General features: G+C 44.3%; 1 protein-coding gene across 6 annotated transcripts in view; it reads left to right on the top strand.

Annotated features, from left to right (window-relative positions):
- The window catches only part of CFAP74 (cilia and flagella associated protein 74), a 51,306-nt gene extending 33,661 nt beyond the window's left edge, over positions 1-17,645 (top strand). For 3 of the 6 annotated variants that reach the window (XM_026862547.1, XM_026862548.1, XM_026862552.1), the window contains 16 exons: positions 591-764; positions 2,089-2,222; positions 2,827-3,103; positions 3,583-3,690; positions 4,368-4,522; positions 5,730-5,864; positions 6,245-6,354; positions 6,737-6,792; positions 7,526-7,645; positions 7,935-8,087; positions 8,942-9,071; positions 9,623-9,777; positions 10,560-10,698; positions 11,501-11,622; positions 12,098-12,232; positions 13,315-17,645. In XM_026862547.1, coding sequence (XP_026718348.1) covers positions 591-764; positions 2,089-2,222; positions 2,827-3,103; positions 3,583-3,690; positions 4,368-4,522; positions 5,730-5,864; positions 6,245-6,354; positions 6,737-6,792; positions 7,526-7,645; positions 7,935-8,087; positions 8,942-9,071; positions 9,623-9,777; positions 10,560-10,698; positions 11,501-11,622; positions 12,098-12,232; positions 13,315-13,428 — 2,217 coding nt within the window. In that variant the 3' untranslated portion in view covers positions 13,429-17,645. Of the gene's footprint in view, positions 1-590; positions 765-2,088; positions 2,223-2,826; positions 3,104-3,582; positions 3,691-4,367; positions 4,523-5,729; positions 5,865-6,244; positions 6,355-6,736; positions 6,793-7,525; positions 7,646-7,934; positions 8,088-8,941; positions 9,072-9,622; positions 9,778-10,559; positions 10,699-11,500; positions 11,623-12,097; positions 12,233-13,135; positions 13,185-13,314 lie in introns of all 6 variants that reach the window. The other 3 variants (XR_003399843.1, XM_026862549.1, XM_026862551.1) reach the window with 3 other exon arrangements.
- Positions 17,646-17,817: the final 172 nt, after the last annotated feature.

Genomic DNA, 17,817 nt, shown 5'->3' with positions numbered 1-17,817 from the left:
TGGTTATCAGGCTGACAATAGGTGTAAGTTATTTTAGTGACTGTTCACTTAATTATGCCTAATCTTAGACTAGTTCTTTACTAGTTGAAGTCCTGTGATCATAGTAAAAGGTGCTTAAAGTGCTAACACAGATTTAATAGTTTCTTCTTGTCGGCGCGTTTACAATACAGAAAGTTAAATCCTTTCGAGTTAGTGCTCATCTACTCCCTGGGAGTCTATTTTGTACCGGGGAGTTCTCAGATACCACAGCACAATCTCTTTAATGCTGATCTGTGCTGCAGATGTAGTCTTTTCCTTGCGTTGACATTTCCTGGAGATGCAGGTATGATTCCATTCTAGCATATGGATTGTGAGATATAGATGATATTTTTTAAAATTTTGCTTATCAAAGACACATTTCTTATTGCTTGTTTTTGGGGAACAATGAGGCTGAAGTTCAAGACAGCTTCGTTACATTTACACGGAATTTACAAGGAATAGAGTAGCATGACTTTTTTGCAGTTATCTTTTTGGATGACATTTCACTTAAATCTTCTTTGTACAATGCTACAGATGAAGGTTTTTATCACGTGCTCTTGCATTTGTTTCAGGCTAAAAAAGTTAATTTTACTGTGCATGCAATTGTTACTACTTCGGATTTGGAAATTAGTCCCACACAAATCAATTTTGGATACTGCACAGTCTACGAAGCTGTGCAGGCCAATGTCACAGTAACAAACAAATCCATCTTGCCACAGGAGTTTGGATTTGTGGGACTTCCAGAGGTATGTAGTTATCCCCCCACACACACCTCTTCTTGTACCAAAATAAATTTAATTATTTTGAAGACGTGTTTCAATGTGAGTATAAATAAATCACGACTGTTTTCTTGCAAACCCATGGAAATCCTTCTGCCTGCAGCACTGTGGAAACACAGAGATTAGCTCTGGTACTGGTTTCTTTAAATTTCAGCTTATTGCACCCTAAGCTTTTTCCAGGCAGGATGAACATCTTTGAGGAGTTTTTACTGTTCCGACCTACATAACATTATTATTTATCTTATTAGGATACCTGCTTTTTACACCAAGATCTCTCCTAACAGAATACCCGGGGCACTTTTCTTTCGGGCTCACAGGTTTTATACTTAGCTTACAGCACTAAACAAAACAAGCTTAGGGGTGTTGCTTTGGCCTTGAGGCTGAGGAATATCACACAGTTTGCGTCCAAATGCCCGAACACTTTGTCTTTAAGGCAGGATGGCCACGTCCACACTGCTTATTGGGAATCATCCCCTGAAGCACGCCTGGGTATTTTCTGACTGACTGTAAGTTGATGTGGAGGCTAAATTAATCACAGGAGCTGCCAGTTTCGTGTGGGCTAGGTCTACTGAATTATTTTCTTTTGCAAAAAGTTAGCTGTTCAAGCTCCATAATAGCATGATGATCACAGTGTGAAATGGTTTGGCATATTGGAGTCGGAGCTAGAGGAACCTGACATTTAATTAGGCATTCTCCCTTTTTCTGCTGTTTTGGGGATTAAAATCAGGGAGTTAGATAAAAGAAATTGGACTCTTCAGCTTCATTAAAGCTTTACTTCACAGAATGTGTTTCGTGATTAGCTTATAATGTGATAGGGAGATATTCTTGAATCATTATCAACTCACAAACACGAACCAATATGTGTTTGTAGATACTAAACTGGTACTTGTCACTGAAGTATCTGCACATCATACAGGAATCTCCAAAGATACAGGGGGACTGTATTTCAGTCAGTTGTCTATGAAGGGTAAATAAACTTCATCAGAGAAAGGTGATTACCGTAGATGGTAAGAAGCTGGGGAAGAGATTCTACTGAAGTCTGAGCTAATGGGTTTAATGCCTTTCAAGTTACTCTGAGATGAGAAATCTGCACATCAGTCAGAAACTACTCACTAACTCAAAGGAAAGCTGCTCACTAGGAGGTTTCTGATTTCCTGACATTTGTACATTTAATAACAAAATTTTCTTACCTTGCCAGTAATGTCTTATTTTGATTTATTTAATAATTTGATAATTTAACTAATAATTTCTTATCTTAATAACAACAATTTCTTATCCTGCCATTTTGAAGTTTGTGGAAATTCAACCCAATGATGGACTTGGAATTCTTCTTCCCCTTGAAAGCCTGACATTGGACATAGTCTTTAAAGCTAGCAAGGCACAAGAGTACAGCTTTGAACTAACCTGCAAGTCAGAGATTAATAGGTATGTTAAGAAATTGGTTGGGTAGTAGGGAATGTAGAAGTCTCCGTCACACTGAGTTTCCACTGTTAAGCTAGGTCAGAAATCCAATCCCTGCCGGCTTTGAAGAGGTGAGGCAGGCAGGAATTCTCCCGTTGACCAGAGTTGCTCAGTGCCTCTTAGTTTCACCCTTCATTTACCTGTCAGTCTTCACTGAGATGACTTTTCCTATCCCACCTGAAATTTATCCTTCTCACATGCCCAAGCTGCAGTTTTGCCCCAGGTTGTCTTAACCTGCAATGTTCTGCTTGCTTTTTCAGCAGAATTACTGAGGGATCTTTTTTGTAAAAATGCTTCATACATTAAGCTAATGCTACTAAAATAATGATGGCATAAACTTGGATTTGACTCGATGCATTTCCAGAAGTTCACAGAGGAAGAATTCAAGTAGGGACTCTAGCCAATTGTGCATTAAAAATAGATAGTATTATTGTTCATCTTTAGGCAAAATTCCCATTGCAAGCTTGAAATTCTGCTTAAATAGGGACTACAGGATTAGTTCCCTATTTTCCGGGCTGATTAAGAGACTATTTTATGCTGAGACAATTTATCATGTGTTTATTTTTAGACAATTCAAGCTGTCATGCAAAGCAGTTGGAGTCCACCCACCTCTTGAATTGTCTCATTCCTTAGTTCGGTTTGCTGCAACAGCTTTAAATGGTGTGTCTACAGCAACACTGTATGTGATGAATTCCCACGTGAGTGCCAACCGCTTGACTCACGCTGTCCCAAGAACGGGCAGCGGGGAACCTGCCCCTCTTGGACCCACTTGGTTTGAATTCCGTGTGCCAGAAGACTGTCCCGTGACAATCACACCTTCCGTTGGGGTTGTGTTTCCTGGGAAGGTAAATTCACTTTAAACATCCGGTGTCCTGCCAAATCTTTTGATCGTCTACATCCCTACAAATGCTGTCACCTGTAAATGAAGCTCCAAATGTAAATTATTATTAGAATAGCTGGAGTATTTTTGTATTGTTTGAAATAATGTTTTAAACTGGACATGAAGGGTTAACCAGCTAATCTGGCTAATGCTGGATGGGAGCTTTCACCCTGAATGTTCTTTCCCCGATGCTGTCAGTGTGATTTGTATGAAGAATGTTTAAATATCAAAAATGTTGGGCATGTAAAACGTGCCCACGGTAACAGAGTGGACTTCCAAGAAAGCTGGAAGTGACCTTACCCTCACGATCGTCTTACTCACTGGAAAAGCCTGTATTTTGTTAATCTTTTGGTGTCATGTCTATGCTGCTGTTGAGCTTGGTAGGTATAACGTGTGAGGGCTGAATTCTGCCTCTCATTCTTGTGTGTGCTCTCACGCTCCCAGAAAAGCTTGATTCAAGTGTCCTTCAGCCCGACACTCTCAGATCAGCTAATCAGAGAAGAGGCAGTTCGGAGGCTTTGCAGAGCAGCTGCGACAGGGGCAGAAATACAAGTAAGGAATGCTAAGAACTAGCACATGCTGTTGGTCTGATACTTCTAGAGATTTGTTTCTCTGGATGGTATTTTTATCATAAAATTATTTGCATATTAATGAAGCCCAAACCCATGATCCATGTCAGAGCCGCCTATGAAGGACAAGAGTGTGACTGTACTGTTGCACTTCATGTGTAGTCTGTTCACCAAGCAATAATTTAATTTCATGCTAACAATTTCAAAAGCTTTCCTTGCAAGCGAAAAATTTTCTTGCAAGTGCTAACTGCAAGTACTCAAAACAACAAAAAAAGAAATTTCGACACTTCTTGCAGGTTTACCACATACAAGGACTTTATATGAGGTGCAGTGGGTCAGTTAATTTCTGTGAGCACCTATGGTTGTCTTGAATTATGAGATAAATAGGTGAAATTTCCATGAGAGATTCAGTCTTTTACTCAGCTGCTCGAATAGGGGAACTCTTTTTTTTTTTTTTTTTTTTTTATGGGGTAAGATGTGTCCATTTCAACTTAATTTTACATTATTAGAAATGTGGGCAGTAACTGCTGTGTCTGTGGCTCGCTACCATCATCCTGCTGCCGGCCCCTTGCTCCGTGCACTCTGCCCCCTCTGAGGTTCTGTGAACTAGATTACCAGGGATCACCTCAGTGTGTAACATCTCCCTGTGTGTATTTGCAGAAAAGGAAGAAAGATGAAAAGAAAGAGGGAAAGAAACGCAGCATTTCCATTACCAAGCAGCAGTCTTCCAGACAGCTTGTAGGGGACGGAGGCAGCACACACCTGCCCTCTCCATGTAGTTCTGAACAACCAAACCCCAAGGAGTTAAAGCCTGAGTAAGTCAGCAAAAGCTTCCTGTACTACAGCGACAGCATTCTCCTCTAAGTGGTTTAATAAATCTACTAAAACCTATAGGTAGTGAAGAAAGCAAACTGTAGAGAAGAAATAGCTTTAGCTATGTGTTGAAAGGCTGTTTCCAAAATTAGTAGTGCTTGTAAGCCACACAGCTGGAGCCTCTCGTGTACAGCAAAGGCTCCCTTTATGCATCAGAGGGATTGAAGACTTCAGAGAATCTATCAGAAAGCAGGAGAGGTGGCTGTCCGGGTAAATTTGGCTGAAGCAACAAGGGTGTTATTTTAAAGGGCCACTAAGAAAGCTGAACTTAGTTACCAAAAGAAACTACTACTAATGTACCTTTTCTGAATAGGTCTGACAGAGCTGAATACATTCAGCCCAGAAGGAAACCATCTGATGGCCCATATCAATTGTTCTTTATTAAGAATTTCCATATATAAGCCCTGGAAATGTAATGATGCTGTAAAATCTGCATTTCAAATTGTCATTTTACAATACGTGTCCCTCTGAGAATTAACGTTAGTAGCATGTGCTATCTAGAAATTTGGAAACTTTGATGCAAAATCTGATACTTCAGGTCCCTTGTTCAACATATAATTCAACTTTATAGAGCCCCACTTCTGCCTAATCTGAGGAATTTCGAAGTGTTTGGAAGTAAATGCATGCTTAAACGTGAGGCATTTGGCTGGACTGGACGTTAGAGATTTTTGACTAAAATCCCATGTTGGCCGCAACGCATTAATTACATCTTCTAAATACTTTCAGTACAGGTCATAAAAATAATATTTCTATTTGAAAACTCCCCTTCTGAAGTATTGCTTGGCACGTTGCATTACAGAAACGTGATCATGTGTTTCCGTACCACTGTAATGATGGTGGTACTGGGAGCCAACAGAATATTTGATGTATTCAACGTAAGGAAACTGCATTGAGGATTTTGCAATCCTCAGTATAACATCTGGGTTTATAGTTTTTATTTTCTTTGGTGAGAAAAGCAAACTGCTTGGTAGGGTGGGTCCATTACTGTGCATCGAGACAGCAGCTCAGTTTCACTGTTATGTTCAATTTGGAATGTATGACTAACAAACAGTGAACACTAATTGCTCAGTAGATAGCGATTTGATTTTTTATTTTTTTCTTTCCTGCTCTCTCACTTAATAAGATGATTCTTATTCCCGGATTTTCTAGTTCTGATGCTTATATGGCAGCCCAGGCTTCCCTGCTGAGGAATTTCCGTGGGAGGTTTGACAGATACATCGTACCATGCTTTGTTGCAAGTGGCTCTATGGATGGAAAGAAAGGCTCTGAGAACCTCAGCTGCAGGTACGTGCAATTCATGATGGCTGAGAAGTTTGAGGGGGAAATGGTGGGCATGTTAATTTATTAATTTGATGAAGAAATTTGTTTCCTGATCTTCATTGGTCAGTGGTAGAAACTCATAGTTACGACCCACTAGTTAGGTAAGAATCAAGCACAGGAATATCAAAGCAGCTTAAAGAATAACTGTATGAAAAATTCAAGCCAGATGTAGTTCATCTTTCTGCTTAGGCATACACAGAAGGCCAGCCACCAAAAATTGTGTGTTGTTATGTAATACCAATTTAATGATATCCTGTGATATGAACAGAATAAGAAGAGGTTCTGGACAACAGTTTCTATTTCCATGTAACCCAAGAGCAAATACCCTTTTACTATCTCTCTAGCCCTTACAACACTCTGTACGTGGAGCTGCACTGTCCAGCTGTAGCACCATCTCTTGTGGTCACTTCAGATAATGGAGAAAACACCGTCAGTTTTGGTGATGTTGCAGTAGGTATGAAATTCGAATTCAAGTTTTGAATTTTTTCTGTCTGTCGTTAGTTTCTTCAGAGCATAGTTTTACGTTTGCTTTGACATTGTTCAGCCGATTTTCAAAAGTCAGTATAGAAACTAGCCCAGCAATAAGTACTTCAGTGGAAAATCAGGAACCTGTCTGGCCAGCTGAGGCATGCAGAAAGCAGACTTGATCCCAAAACGGCATCGGAAGCTCCACAAGTGACTGTCCAAATCTGAAAGATTTTTGGTGAGCTTTGACTAGTGTATTAGCCGTAGGAACGGGATCAACGTTTGGCCCAGGTAGAAGCACGAGGAAAAAGGAGGGATGGTAGCACATGAGTGAGCATCATAACTTTCTGAAATGTTTTCATTGCGGTCAGGCCACAGAATGCTGAAGCGAATTACAGTACAGAACATCTCCTCAGAGAAGATGGAAGTATCCTTGTTTGGAACATGTAAGTTCATCTGCCATTCTGCTTCTGTTTGATTTGACTCTTTATCTGTAGGAGGAACTGTTTGACACTAAAGCAAGTAGGAGGTAGCAGATTTCAGACTTAATACCCACCTTTCAGAGTGAGGCAGGAGGTGATGTGAAGAATATATTGGACGAGCCTAGGTGACCTACAGGAAAGCTAATTCCATTCCACCCTTTTAACTGGAAATAACTCTGCTTAGAGCCAGATTTGAGAAGCACTTAACTGCTTTCTAAAGAATATAAGGTACCGATGCCAAAGCTAGTTTCAATGCAGCATGACGTACATCTGAAACAGAACCAACAACTCGATTTTTGCATGATACTTCTCTGAATTTCTGAATACCTTGTAAGAAGAGGCTGTTATACTGGCTTGGCTGGGTTAAGCTGGGTGAGATAATGTAGGAGAAGGCATGTCCTGGATCTTAGGGTGTTTGTTAATGACCCATTCCAGGCAAAATCTGCAAGTGGAGTTGCACAGGGTTCTGGTTAACTGGAAAAGGATCTCGCAGCTATTTTAATTGGGGTGGGAGAATGGACTAGTTCTTTCCTCTGAGTTAGTTATTGATCTCTGAAAAAGCTTACAGGTGGTTAGTTTATACATCTTTGGTCTGAACAATACTTAGAATCTGTTCTTAGGTCTTTTTCCCCCAATCTCTGTTTATAAATTTTTTTTCCTTAAGTTGCACTATTTTAGCTGGGATTCTCAGTTCTGAATCCCAACGGTCCCTTCCTGTTGGTCAGACCAGTTGGAATGATCGAGCCAGGGGAAAATGAAACCTTCAGCATCTCTTTTTGTCCAAATGAGAGTAAATGGGTGAGTGAGAGAGATGACAGTAATGGGGGGAAAGAGGAGAGACAGAGCACTTGCAACGGGCTGTGTAACACACACGTATTACTGACTGGGATGAGACTGTATAATTATAAGATAATTATATAATTATAAGAAAAACTGTGTTGCCCATGCACAGCCCCTCCCAACTTTTGGATCTTTGTCTGTGCACTAAATGCCAAAGTTCTGTAGTAATTTGTGGGAGGGGGACAGTCGGAGGGGTGGGGGATGTTTTCCTTTAGTAAATGGAGCAACACAAACACTCCCTTGGCAGTTTTTTGAAAAGCTGGACATCCAGACAGCAAAAACCAACCTAACACTGAGGATCACTGGTCGTGGGGTGACACCATCAACTGTTTGCTCAGTGGAAGAAGTCCTCGATCTGGGATATGTCGTAGTCAGAGAGAAGGTGACTTCCACGTTCAAGGTAAATCCCTCCGTGCTGAACTGGAAAGCACATGAGCAGTTTCTGTAAGGAGGAAGGGGAGTTCTGTAGGTTCCAGTCCAACAGAACGTAAGGCTGAGTGGCAAACTGCAGACAGAAGAATGTGGCTTTAAAAGCACATCTGCCAGGGTGACTTGGTGCTGAGAGTTTCAGGCCAAAGGTAACAAAGCTGTGCGGGGAGGATCTTGTGAGCTGCTGCTGTCCTGCCTGCAGCCCCCACAAAACCAGCGCGCTCCAGTACCTCCCTAACAGAAAAAGTAGAAGTGGTCTGGGTGATCCTCTCTGTAGATCTAGCCTGTCTGCAGAGGGATGCGAGGGCAGAAGTGGCTTTGCTTTTACCAGCGTTAGAAGTATTTGCCCTCTTTCTCTCTTCTGCCTGTTCCTGCTCTCGCAGTTGAGGCAGCTCCATGTCCACACAAAGCAGTGACCGAGGGACAGGGATGAAGGGCAGAACTGGCCCCGCAGAGCGCACGGGGCTCTGCTCTGCCGCGGTGCGCTCCGGGGACTTCGGCCCAATCGCTCATTCACACACTGCAGAATCCCACAGGCTCAGAAACAGCCCAACATCTAAGCGTAAGTTTTCTGCTCTCAGATTAACCAAAATCCATTATTTGCTGCAAGACGCCCAGAAGGAGCCTGGTCCCTGTTGTTGGGGGGCGGGGGCTGACACGACTCGCCGTGGGCAGCAGTGACGTGCGCTACCAGCGGAGTCTGGGTACACACTAGTGCAGTAATGCAGCAAGATAAGTTCAGCCAGTTCACCAACTCTGGATCCTACAGGCTTGAGAATCAGTTTTTTTTGATGAAAATGCTGTTGTGTGAATTCATGTCATCAGATACAGAACACTTCCACGCTGACCCTGCGATACTCCATACAACTAGATTCGCTTTCGTCAACAAGGGACAAAGACTGGCAGAGACTTCCATCCTTTATTACATCCCCTTTGCAGAGAAGAGAGTTTGTTGGTAAACTTCTTTTTTTTTTCTTTCCTCTTTTCCTTTTGTTAAAGACTTGCACAGTATCAAGCAGCGTTACTTTGGCCTGTTAGATCTACACAACCGTCAAAGCCCGGGGCATCACGTCACTGAAATCAAAGACACGGTTTTGTTTCCCCAGCAGGAGCTGTACTAATTCTTTCAATATGGGGAGCTGTAAATTTATGCAGCCTGAGCAAATATCCACAAGTAAGGAGATCCTAGTGTCTGAATCTAAATAAGCCCACACAGTAACTGCGTATTAAAGATTATATTTAGGGATGTCCATCTCTGCAAAAACACGTTAGAATATAGGAAGGATTTGGTGATGCTGCTTCAGTTCCTCTAGAGGTGAATGTGTGAAGCTGGTAGATGGATTTATCTGGTAGTTCTAACACCCTGGTTTGCTGCAAAACTGTGTATCAGGTCTTCTTTATTTGCTGTTCCAACAAAAATTGAATGGGTTGAAAATATACGAAGAAGTAAACCTCCTAAAGGAGCTGTCCTCCTTTCTTATTTGTATCCTCATTTTTATTTACCAGGAACACAGAACTATAGTGGCTTAAGTGCGTTCAGCATCTTTCCAACAGAAGGGGAAATCGTTGCTGGGAAGAGCCAGGATTTTACTGTTACTTTCAGCCCTGACCATGAAAGTCTGTACTACTCCGACCATCTCAGGGTCGTGCTCTTCGGCAAGGTGAGACAATCGAGACATCTGGATTAGGAGATCAAAGTCTAACTGTGGCCTACAGTGATTTTTATCAGCAGGAGCATTAGTAGGAGTTTCAAATAATTATACCTAGTGCACAGCATTTGTAGGCAGAAATACATTCCCTTTAGTAAATAAACTGAGGTTAAGGGAGCCGCTTCTGCCGGCGCTCAGTGTGAGGAAGGTTTTTTCCCACCTGCAGAGCAGCAGCAGGGCTGGGCTGGAGCCCGGGGCAGGCTGGCGGCACAGCCGGGGGCTTTACGCCGGGTTCCAGCAGAGACCGACCAAAAGTTAACGCAGGGTGCCAGGTAACGCCTGCCCCAGGCGCTGCAGACCAGAGCAGGAGCTGGCACAGGGCAGGGCCGCTGGCTCTTCCTCTCTGTGCAAGTTTTGTGTCTCCAGAGAACCTTGGAATTGCGGTTAAGAATGCAAATCGGAACAAGCTGGGGATGTTTGGAGCCCGGTCTGTGTTCACAGTCTTTAGCCAGGTTTGGCAGCAGAGATGTTTTGCCTCTTTTCACAGCGTTAGTATAAACAGTTTTCACAGTGCCCTCCTGAGGCCCAGGGCCCAGGAGTGAAAGGCTGTTTCAAACAGAAGGGCCTGAGAGGACAAGACGAGGGGACATGCAGGATTCCTGCACTAGAGAACCGGGCCTCGGGGCATTCTGTGGGCAGGTGACCTGATGGCTCTGCAGCCGGGGCTGCCGCGTGGGTGTTCGATCACAGGGGCACTGCGGCTGTGACACCTGAAGCGTTGTGGTCTCCTGCAGGACACAGCCCACACCATCCTCCTGAGGGGTGCAGGCACAGCGCGCCCCGTGTACGTGGCGGGGGGAGCTCCCCTCGACGTGCCCGTTGAGTCCTTGGCCGGGACGTTCCCGCGACCGTTGCTGGAGGCGCTAGAAGGAGGTGATGTGCTACCACTGACACTCTGTTACAAAACAGTGAGGGATAAGACATGGGCATGTTCCTCATCCTTTAAGAAAAAGTAAATTATAAAGGTACTTCTTCCAGAATCAGAACAAATAAGCATTATGGCATAGCCTGTACTTATAACACACAAAAAAAAGAAGAGACTTTCTCTTAAGGCAAGATTTTTCTTTTAATTTTTACAGTTATATCTTAACAATCATCTTCTATCTTTGTAACTTACCTTGCAAAAAAATGATTATCATTTAATACTACTACAAAATATTAAGATCTATTTGCTTTCTGCCACTTCTCTGATTTGTATTAACTGTTGATAAAATTATTTCATATAGAAAAACATACCTTGGACTCTCCTGATTGTACTGTTATGAAACAGACACACTTTCAGGGGGTTGAATTTATCCTTCCTTAATTTCTTTGGACAGGATCTGTGTTGAGAGACAGTAAACGAGCAACAACTAGCTCCGGAGCTATAAATAAACCCAAGCACACACCATACACCAGCAGGAATACAGTACACACAATGTACGGGCCACGGGGCTGGAAAATGAGCATCAAACTTGATAAACAATTAAGTTACAGTTTGCAATTGGAAATTGTGCAAAACCTCCTTTTAATTCTTCACTAACTCTGTACCAAGGATCTCCTTATCTATGCCAGCTCAAGAATTTACCACAACATCACTTTGTTTTGAACCATCCTGGTGTAATTTACGCTGGTTCCACACTGATAATTGCTCGTTTTGACTGTCTCCAAGTTTACCCGACTCCTGTTTGTTTAGAGCTACAAGAACCAGTGAAGTCCGTTCTCCTCATCCTGGAGTATGTCGAGGGTTCTGCAGCACCGGCCGTGACAGAACTGGAAGTTGGAGCTATACACTCAGCTCGGTTCCCATTGAAGAAGGTGAAGAGAATAAAATGTGCAGTTTTATAGCAGGTGGTGTAAGGAATACTGACAGTGCACAAACAGCTACTAGTTCTTTGGCAAACTCATTATATAAATTAACACAGCTTTCAGGGTTTCTGATAAGCTTTACATTAGAAAAGTGTCAGTGTTTGGAAATACTGTTGTTCAGAGGCTTAGTATGAGGAATTAGTATTATCGTATTAAGTCAGCAACGAAAATTAATTCAGCTGTTTGCTTCCCTAATTCTGAAATACAGAAGTCTGAGCGCAGACCTGGGTGCCAGGGCTGGTGCTCTTATTTCAGGGTAGTGTTTTGTGGCAGCCTGGCCCCGTGACGGCGTGGATACCTGCAGCGCCCAAGGGCTGAAGCGCTTTGGCCCAGATACAGGCACCTGGGCAAAACTGGGGAGGCATTGTGTTTGCCGGAGCGGGGGGGCTGTGGTGAGGGCGGGGTGTGTGCGTGTCTCCCGCAGGACCCGGAGTTCAGCGTGGGCAGCCTGGCGCTGCTGCAGCAGAAGGGCTTCACCCTCCGGCCCGCCAAGGGGACGCTGGAGCGCGGTCAGGCCAAGCGCATCGGTGTTTCGTGGGTGCCACCTCCTGACTCGGATGTAAGTTGCAGTCGCTGCGATGCTCTGGGCGGGTTCACCCGTTTGTAGCTGCTCTGGAAGGCGTCGGCAGCCAGGGCCGGGACACGCGGGGTGAGGAACACGCGGGGTTACGGGGAGGAGAGAAAAAGCCAGGAAGAACCCGTGTGCCGTGGAGGGCTGGTCCCTCGCAGGGGCCTTCCGCGCCGCCGCGTGGGGAAAAGAAGCAGCATTGGACACTTGAACCTGACAGAACTCTGAGTAACCGCTCCCAGGTCGCGGCGTTAGACAGCGCCAAAAGGCCAAAATGCTGCTGCTCTTAACTAACAGATGAGGTGAGCTTTTAGTGTCCCTGCGCAAGAAAACCTGCGGTCCTGCTGACACAGCACTAGGTTTACACGGATCGTTCTGCTACAGTGTCATTTCCTTCAGTATATTCCTGGAAGTCAGGAGGGCCTTCTTGTTTTTCTGCTCGATGAACCCTCTTTCCCTGGCTGCTTCTGCCCTTCTGTATTGCAGTCTAGGTCTGAGGCCCAGACATCTCCGCAGGGCCGTGCTATCCCTCCCTGATTCATCCTCCTGGGATTTCACAGGGACTGAAAGAATTTACTCCCCTGCTTTTTGTTGTGAGCCGTGCGTGGGATGGCAGGATGAGTAGCTTGTTCCAAAATTAAGAGAATCATGTGCAGAAAGACAGCAGTAGAGTTCCTGGCATGATGCATCGGGTTGACATTGTGCCTCTCGGTAACCACCGGTGGTTACACAAGATTGCAGGCTAACTGGTGGCTGACTGGGGCCGTGGCTTTGCCAGCTCCCCGCAGCGCCCTGCCGCTGCCGTGCCCAGTTGTCAGGGCTGTAACGTGGTGACAGTATCGGCAGTGCTCTGGAGATGGAATGCTTAGTCACCGGCTCCTTTCCTTACTGCAGTGTGAGCGTTGCGTGGAGATGTAAAAGAGCCAACACAGTGGGAAGGGAGGTAATCTATAGCTACAACTGGGGCATCTTACAACCGAGGTGTAAAATGCATCGTTTAGAACTTGATCGACTTCTCTGTTCTAGGTACAAAAGAACAGGTTGGGTTGATATGTGCAATATTTTTTTTGTAGGCCAAGGACCCTGTGCTTGTGACAGCCCTCCTGACCTTCAAAGGTGACATTAAGGAATCTTACCGAATCCTCTTCATGGCGAGAGTTGTGTCTGCGTGTGCTGCCACGGAGTGAGGGAGCCAGGCCAGGCGGCAGGGAAGATGGAGGCTTTATCTTACTGGGAAATCAGCTCCGTTGAAACATGGAAAGATTTTTAGATTGATCCAAATATGTGCAGGGAGCAGAGAAGTGGGAGGGAAGGTGACATGTAATATTTCTGCTTTTTTCCCCAAAAAATTCCACGTAAACTCTCTTTCCATCAGTTGCATTTTCAAGCCGACTCTATGACAATAATCTTGTGGTAGAAGACAGACTGAATGAGGGGCCCAGGTAGATACATCTGCTGTTAGTCACCGTGTCTTCCCAAGGCACTTGTTCCCTCGGCCGGAGTATCTCTCTTACACCTACGTGGATGAGTTTCAGACAACGTCCATCTTTCCAATTTCAGATGCATTTGAATGGATTTGGAAAACCCTTGGCTTTTTCCTTTTTAAAACCAGAATAAAGCTGCTTACGCAAGTCTCCTCTAAATCGTTTGGGCAGTCATCTTTACGGTGCACTGTGAAAGCTTCCTGATGACACATGATCGAGGAGGAAATAGTGACTGTGTTGCCCACTGAGTCGCTGGATACGGTTGGACACTTGACCTCAATCGTGGCTGTCCAGGAACTTTGTATTTCTACATTTGCTTTCCTCTAATTTCTGACTAAAAATAGATTTCTGCCTGTTACTGAGTTAAGTTGGAGTGCCCTGCAGGTGTAACCTCTGCCAGGAAGCAGTAGCTAGTTCAGGGAGAAGTAGAGAGGCACTACACTATGGAGAATGAAAGGACCAGGACGTTAGCAGACATCTAGAAATGTAGATAATCTTTTAAATCTTGTATCACACTCTCTTTCTTGAATCACAGTGAATCTGTGGCAAAACTCCCTCACCACCACTCCAAAGGCATATTGCCCTTTGGCCCTGCGTAGCTGTTAAGACTGCTTAATTAGATTATGCAGTAAGAGAATAGAAACGGACTGTTTGTAAATCTCCCTAAGGTAAAGTGTGGCGAGCTCGTCAGACTGCAGGAAAAAGCAGTAAAGCACTTGTCACCAGAAATTTTTTTATAGGGGAAGCTTGTATAACCGATGAAGAGGCGTTCCTTGTTTTTCCAAAGACAGTGTTTGATCCATTCAGCTCTGTTCTCGTTTAATAATGGATCAAGTGGCTGCGAAGTTACTTAACTCTGCAGTCTAAAGCCCTACAAACGCTGAAGCACTGAACAGCAGAGGCAGGAGGGGCGGGGGGGGGCAGTGCTGGCCAGAGACAGCTCTGCCTTGGTAAGAGGCACCGAGTATTCCTCCTGGCACAGCTGGGGCAGTCGGGGTGAAGCTGAGGACAATGAAGTTCATGTGCTGATTCTCTTGCAGTCCTTGCAGGGAGATTAAATACTGCTGCATAAAAAGAAACTCCTGCCAATAGTTCTGCACGGTTGCCTCAAGATAGGGAGGTTTTCAGAAAGCAAGGACGAGCACAGCCTGGTGGAGTGGGAGGTTTATTTCAGGCAGTTAATTTGGGGGCATCCATTATGTGAGGATCCTTTGGGTTTCCCTCTTGGAAGCTGGAAAGTAATGGCTGAGAATACATTTGTCTCCAGACCCTCATAACTATATAATGTGCTGAAAAGAAGTGTAAAATTATCAGGAAACCACACCACTGACTTAGGAATCTTCCACTTCATAGAGGCCAGGAACTGTGAAAAAGCATCCAAAGGATTAAAAAAAGGAAAAAAAACAAAAAAAAAAAAAAAAAAAAAAAAATGTAGAGCCTGCAGTAATGTTGAGACATTGTGGAGATTGCTTGCGAGAATAAGGCGGCGGCTCAGTAAGCACAAGGAGCAGCTGGTCCACCCAACAGTAAGTGCCTGGACCCCGACTCTGAGAGACCGAGCCCGAGTCTGGGGAGCTCTGGCTGCGCCCCGTGGGCTGGGGAAGCTGGAAGGGCACGTGCACGGCGCCGTGCTGCCGCGCTCCGGAGGTCAGGCTGGTTATCAGAGCAGCTGCCATCGACCTATGAACAGCCCAGGGGGTGAGCGAAGGGTGTTACCCACTGTTAACTGTGTGCTTTGGACTTGATCTCGAAAACCCGCATGAATAATTTCATGGATTTGGAGTGAGCGTAAGGTTCTGGGTTTCACTGGGGAAGGTTTCCACACTTAAAGCTAAATGTGTATTCCTTCTCTCTGGGGGAGTGTTGAACCGTGACAATAAGAATAGGTTGCTATTCCTGGAGTGCTGGAAATAAAGGAAATTATGCTTGCAATACACAGCTGAGACTCTGTAAAGCACTTATAGAAATCTGAATGTTTTCTATTTTCTTTCATAACAGAAAAGCCTGTTATTTTATCTCGGGTCTGGAAAGTAATTGTGTTTGACTTCTTGGGGGCATAATGGCTGATCCTTGTGGGATTGGGTTTTCCCCTCCAACTGGATTGGTTTTGTTCTTCTGGCACAGTCATTGAGGTGCCCAGCTCTTGCACAAGGCAATGTTTGAGCGACGGGGGAGACAAACTGATGTGGAAAAAAAAAAAACATTGCTGTGGGAAAGCAGATCCGTTGTAAAACTCAACACAGGCATGTGGCCTGTGCTGCTTCATCTGGAACACAACTGGAACTTAAAGAGTAAAAGCACAAGTTCCTTTTTCTGCAGAATGTAGCCCTTGGATGTTCCACTGTCATTCAGATGAGAATTGCCACGTTTCACCAAGGGATAGAAAACAGGATCCTTTCCAGAAAAGAAACAACTAATCCTCTGATATATTTGCTGAAGTTCTTGGGCTTGATTTAGTGTTTAAACAAAGTTTCCCAATCTAGAGTAAACAGGTTTTCCTTAGGAGACACCTGACCGCTTGTTTCCTTGAGCTGACTGAAGTGGAGAAATCAGTTCCTAAACCCTGTGACAGCTCCGTCCTGTTTCATCACCAGGACTCTTCACTTGCCTAAAACCTCTTGTCTGTGAGTGGATGTTGAGCAAGCAAGCCAAGGATTCACTAACAGATCTGACTTCTAAACCAGAAATAACTAAAATAATTTCATTTAGATGAACATAGTTACTTTTGCTGTTTTTTTAACTGGCACCGAGCCTCTTTAGAATCTTCCCAATGCAAATTTGCAACGATCCAAGATGCACACTGTCAGGCTGCTGAAAATTTAGGAATTCTGTCTGGATGCTCCTACCTAAGCAATTCTTATTTGTAATATGTATGAAAACAGCTTCTTAATCTTTCTCCAGTACAGGAAACAAGAAATTGACTGGGATGCCTGACTACTGGAAACAGTTCTCCTGCTAATTTAGCCACACCAGGCTGAACTAGAAATACTGGGTTTGTAGGTGATTCCTTGACGCAGCTGAGAGCTATTGCATCCACTTGCGTGGCTTAATGCCAAGTGCACAACTACCCGAAGCAGCTCCAGCCTTCGTGCAAGTTAATCTCTTGAAGCAGCAAACAATCCTGTCCACTGCTGTGCTTCTGAAGTACGTTATCAACCATCGTAGCACATTTGGCATTAAAATTGCCTGGAAATTCTCAACACGTAATCTGATGTTTCTCTTCCCATATTATAGGACTCCAATAGGGATGGAGCCCTTATTGTGAGGATAACATGGGAACCTCAGAAATATATTTAAGTATCCCAGAAGCTGAAGTTTTCTGCTCTTCTAAGTGTCTGAACATTAGGCTTTCAGATGGAGTTTTGCAGCTGTGATCCCTCGTGACTCACTGGACACAAACTCCTGTGCTCTCAGGTTCGGGTCTGTGTAAATAGACTGGGTCTGGGCTTGGCTCTGCTGCTGTTCTAGTTTAATAAGAAATTCACATCCATGTATGATCTTTATAATCCCTAAAAGGGCTATCACTCATTTCTAAAACAGAAAGGAAGTGAGAGAGTAAGTACTGGTGTCATAGCCATGTTATTAATCCATCTGCTGCTCAGCTGGTGCCTTCAGATTGCTTCACACTTATGAATGCAGCTTTTCCTAAATGAGCAACGGTCCCATGACCCTGAGCAGTCCTGGAGGAAGATACTTTAGTCACTCTGCCTCATGCCATGGCTGTGCCTTGAAACGCTGGGTTTGAGCCTTACAGAGCAAACCTCAGGTGGAGCAGGGGCTGCGGAAGCCTGTCCTGCCCAGCTGCTGCAGCCCGCGCTGCTCCCGGGGGCAGGAGTGTCCCCGGCCACCTGGAGATGACCCATCCTTCTTGTAGAATAAACCTCTGGCAGCCCAAGTCCAAATATATTCTCCTCTTGCATTAAAATCTCAAAAAAAAAAAAATAATTCCTTGTATTTTGTCTCATTGTCATTACTGGAGGAGCTTTTATACATGCACCCACATACACACTCTGAGGAGATCAGGGACCTCACCAGATGGCGAAACACCATCCTCTTAGTTGATCTTCCCCTTTCTTCCCCAGTTGAAATCTT

The sequence above is a fragment of the Athene cunicularia genome (genome assembly GCF_003259725.1).
Source record: "Athene cunicularia isolate RWA chromosome 21 unlocalized genomic scaffold, athCun1 chr21_part1, whole genome shotgun sequence".
NCBI lineage: Eukaryota > Metazoa > Chordata > Aves > Strigiformes > Strigidae > Athene > Athene cunicularia.
Note: the sequence above shows the minus strand (reverse complement) of the source record. Positions and strands in the feature narration are given on the sequence as shown.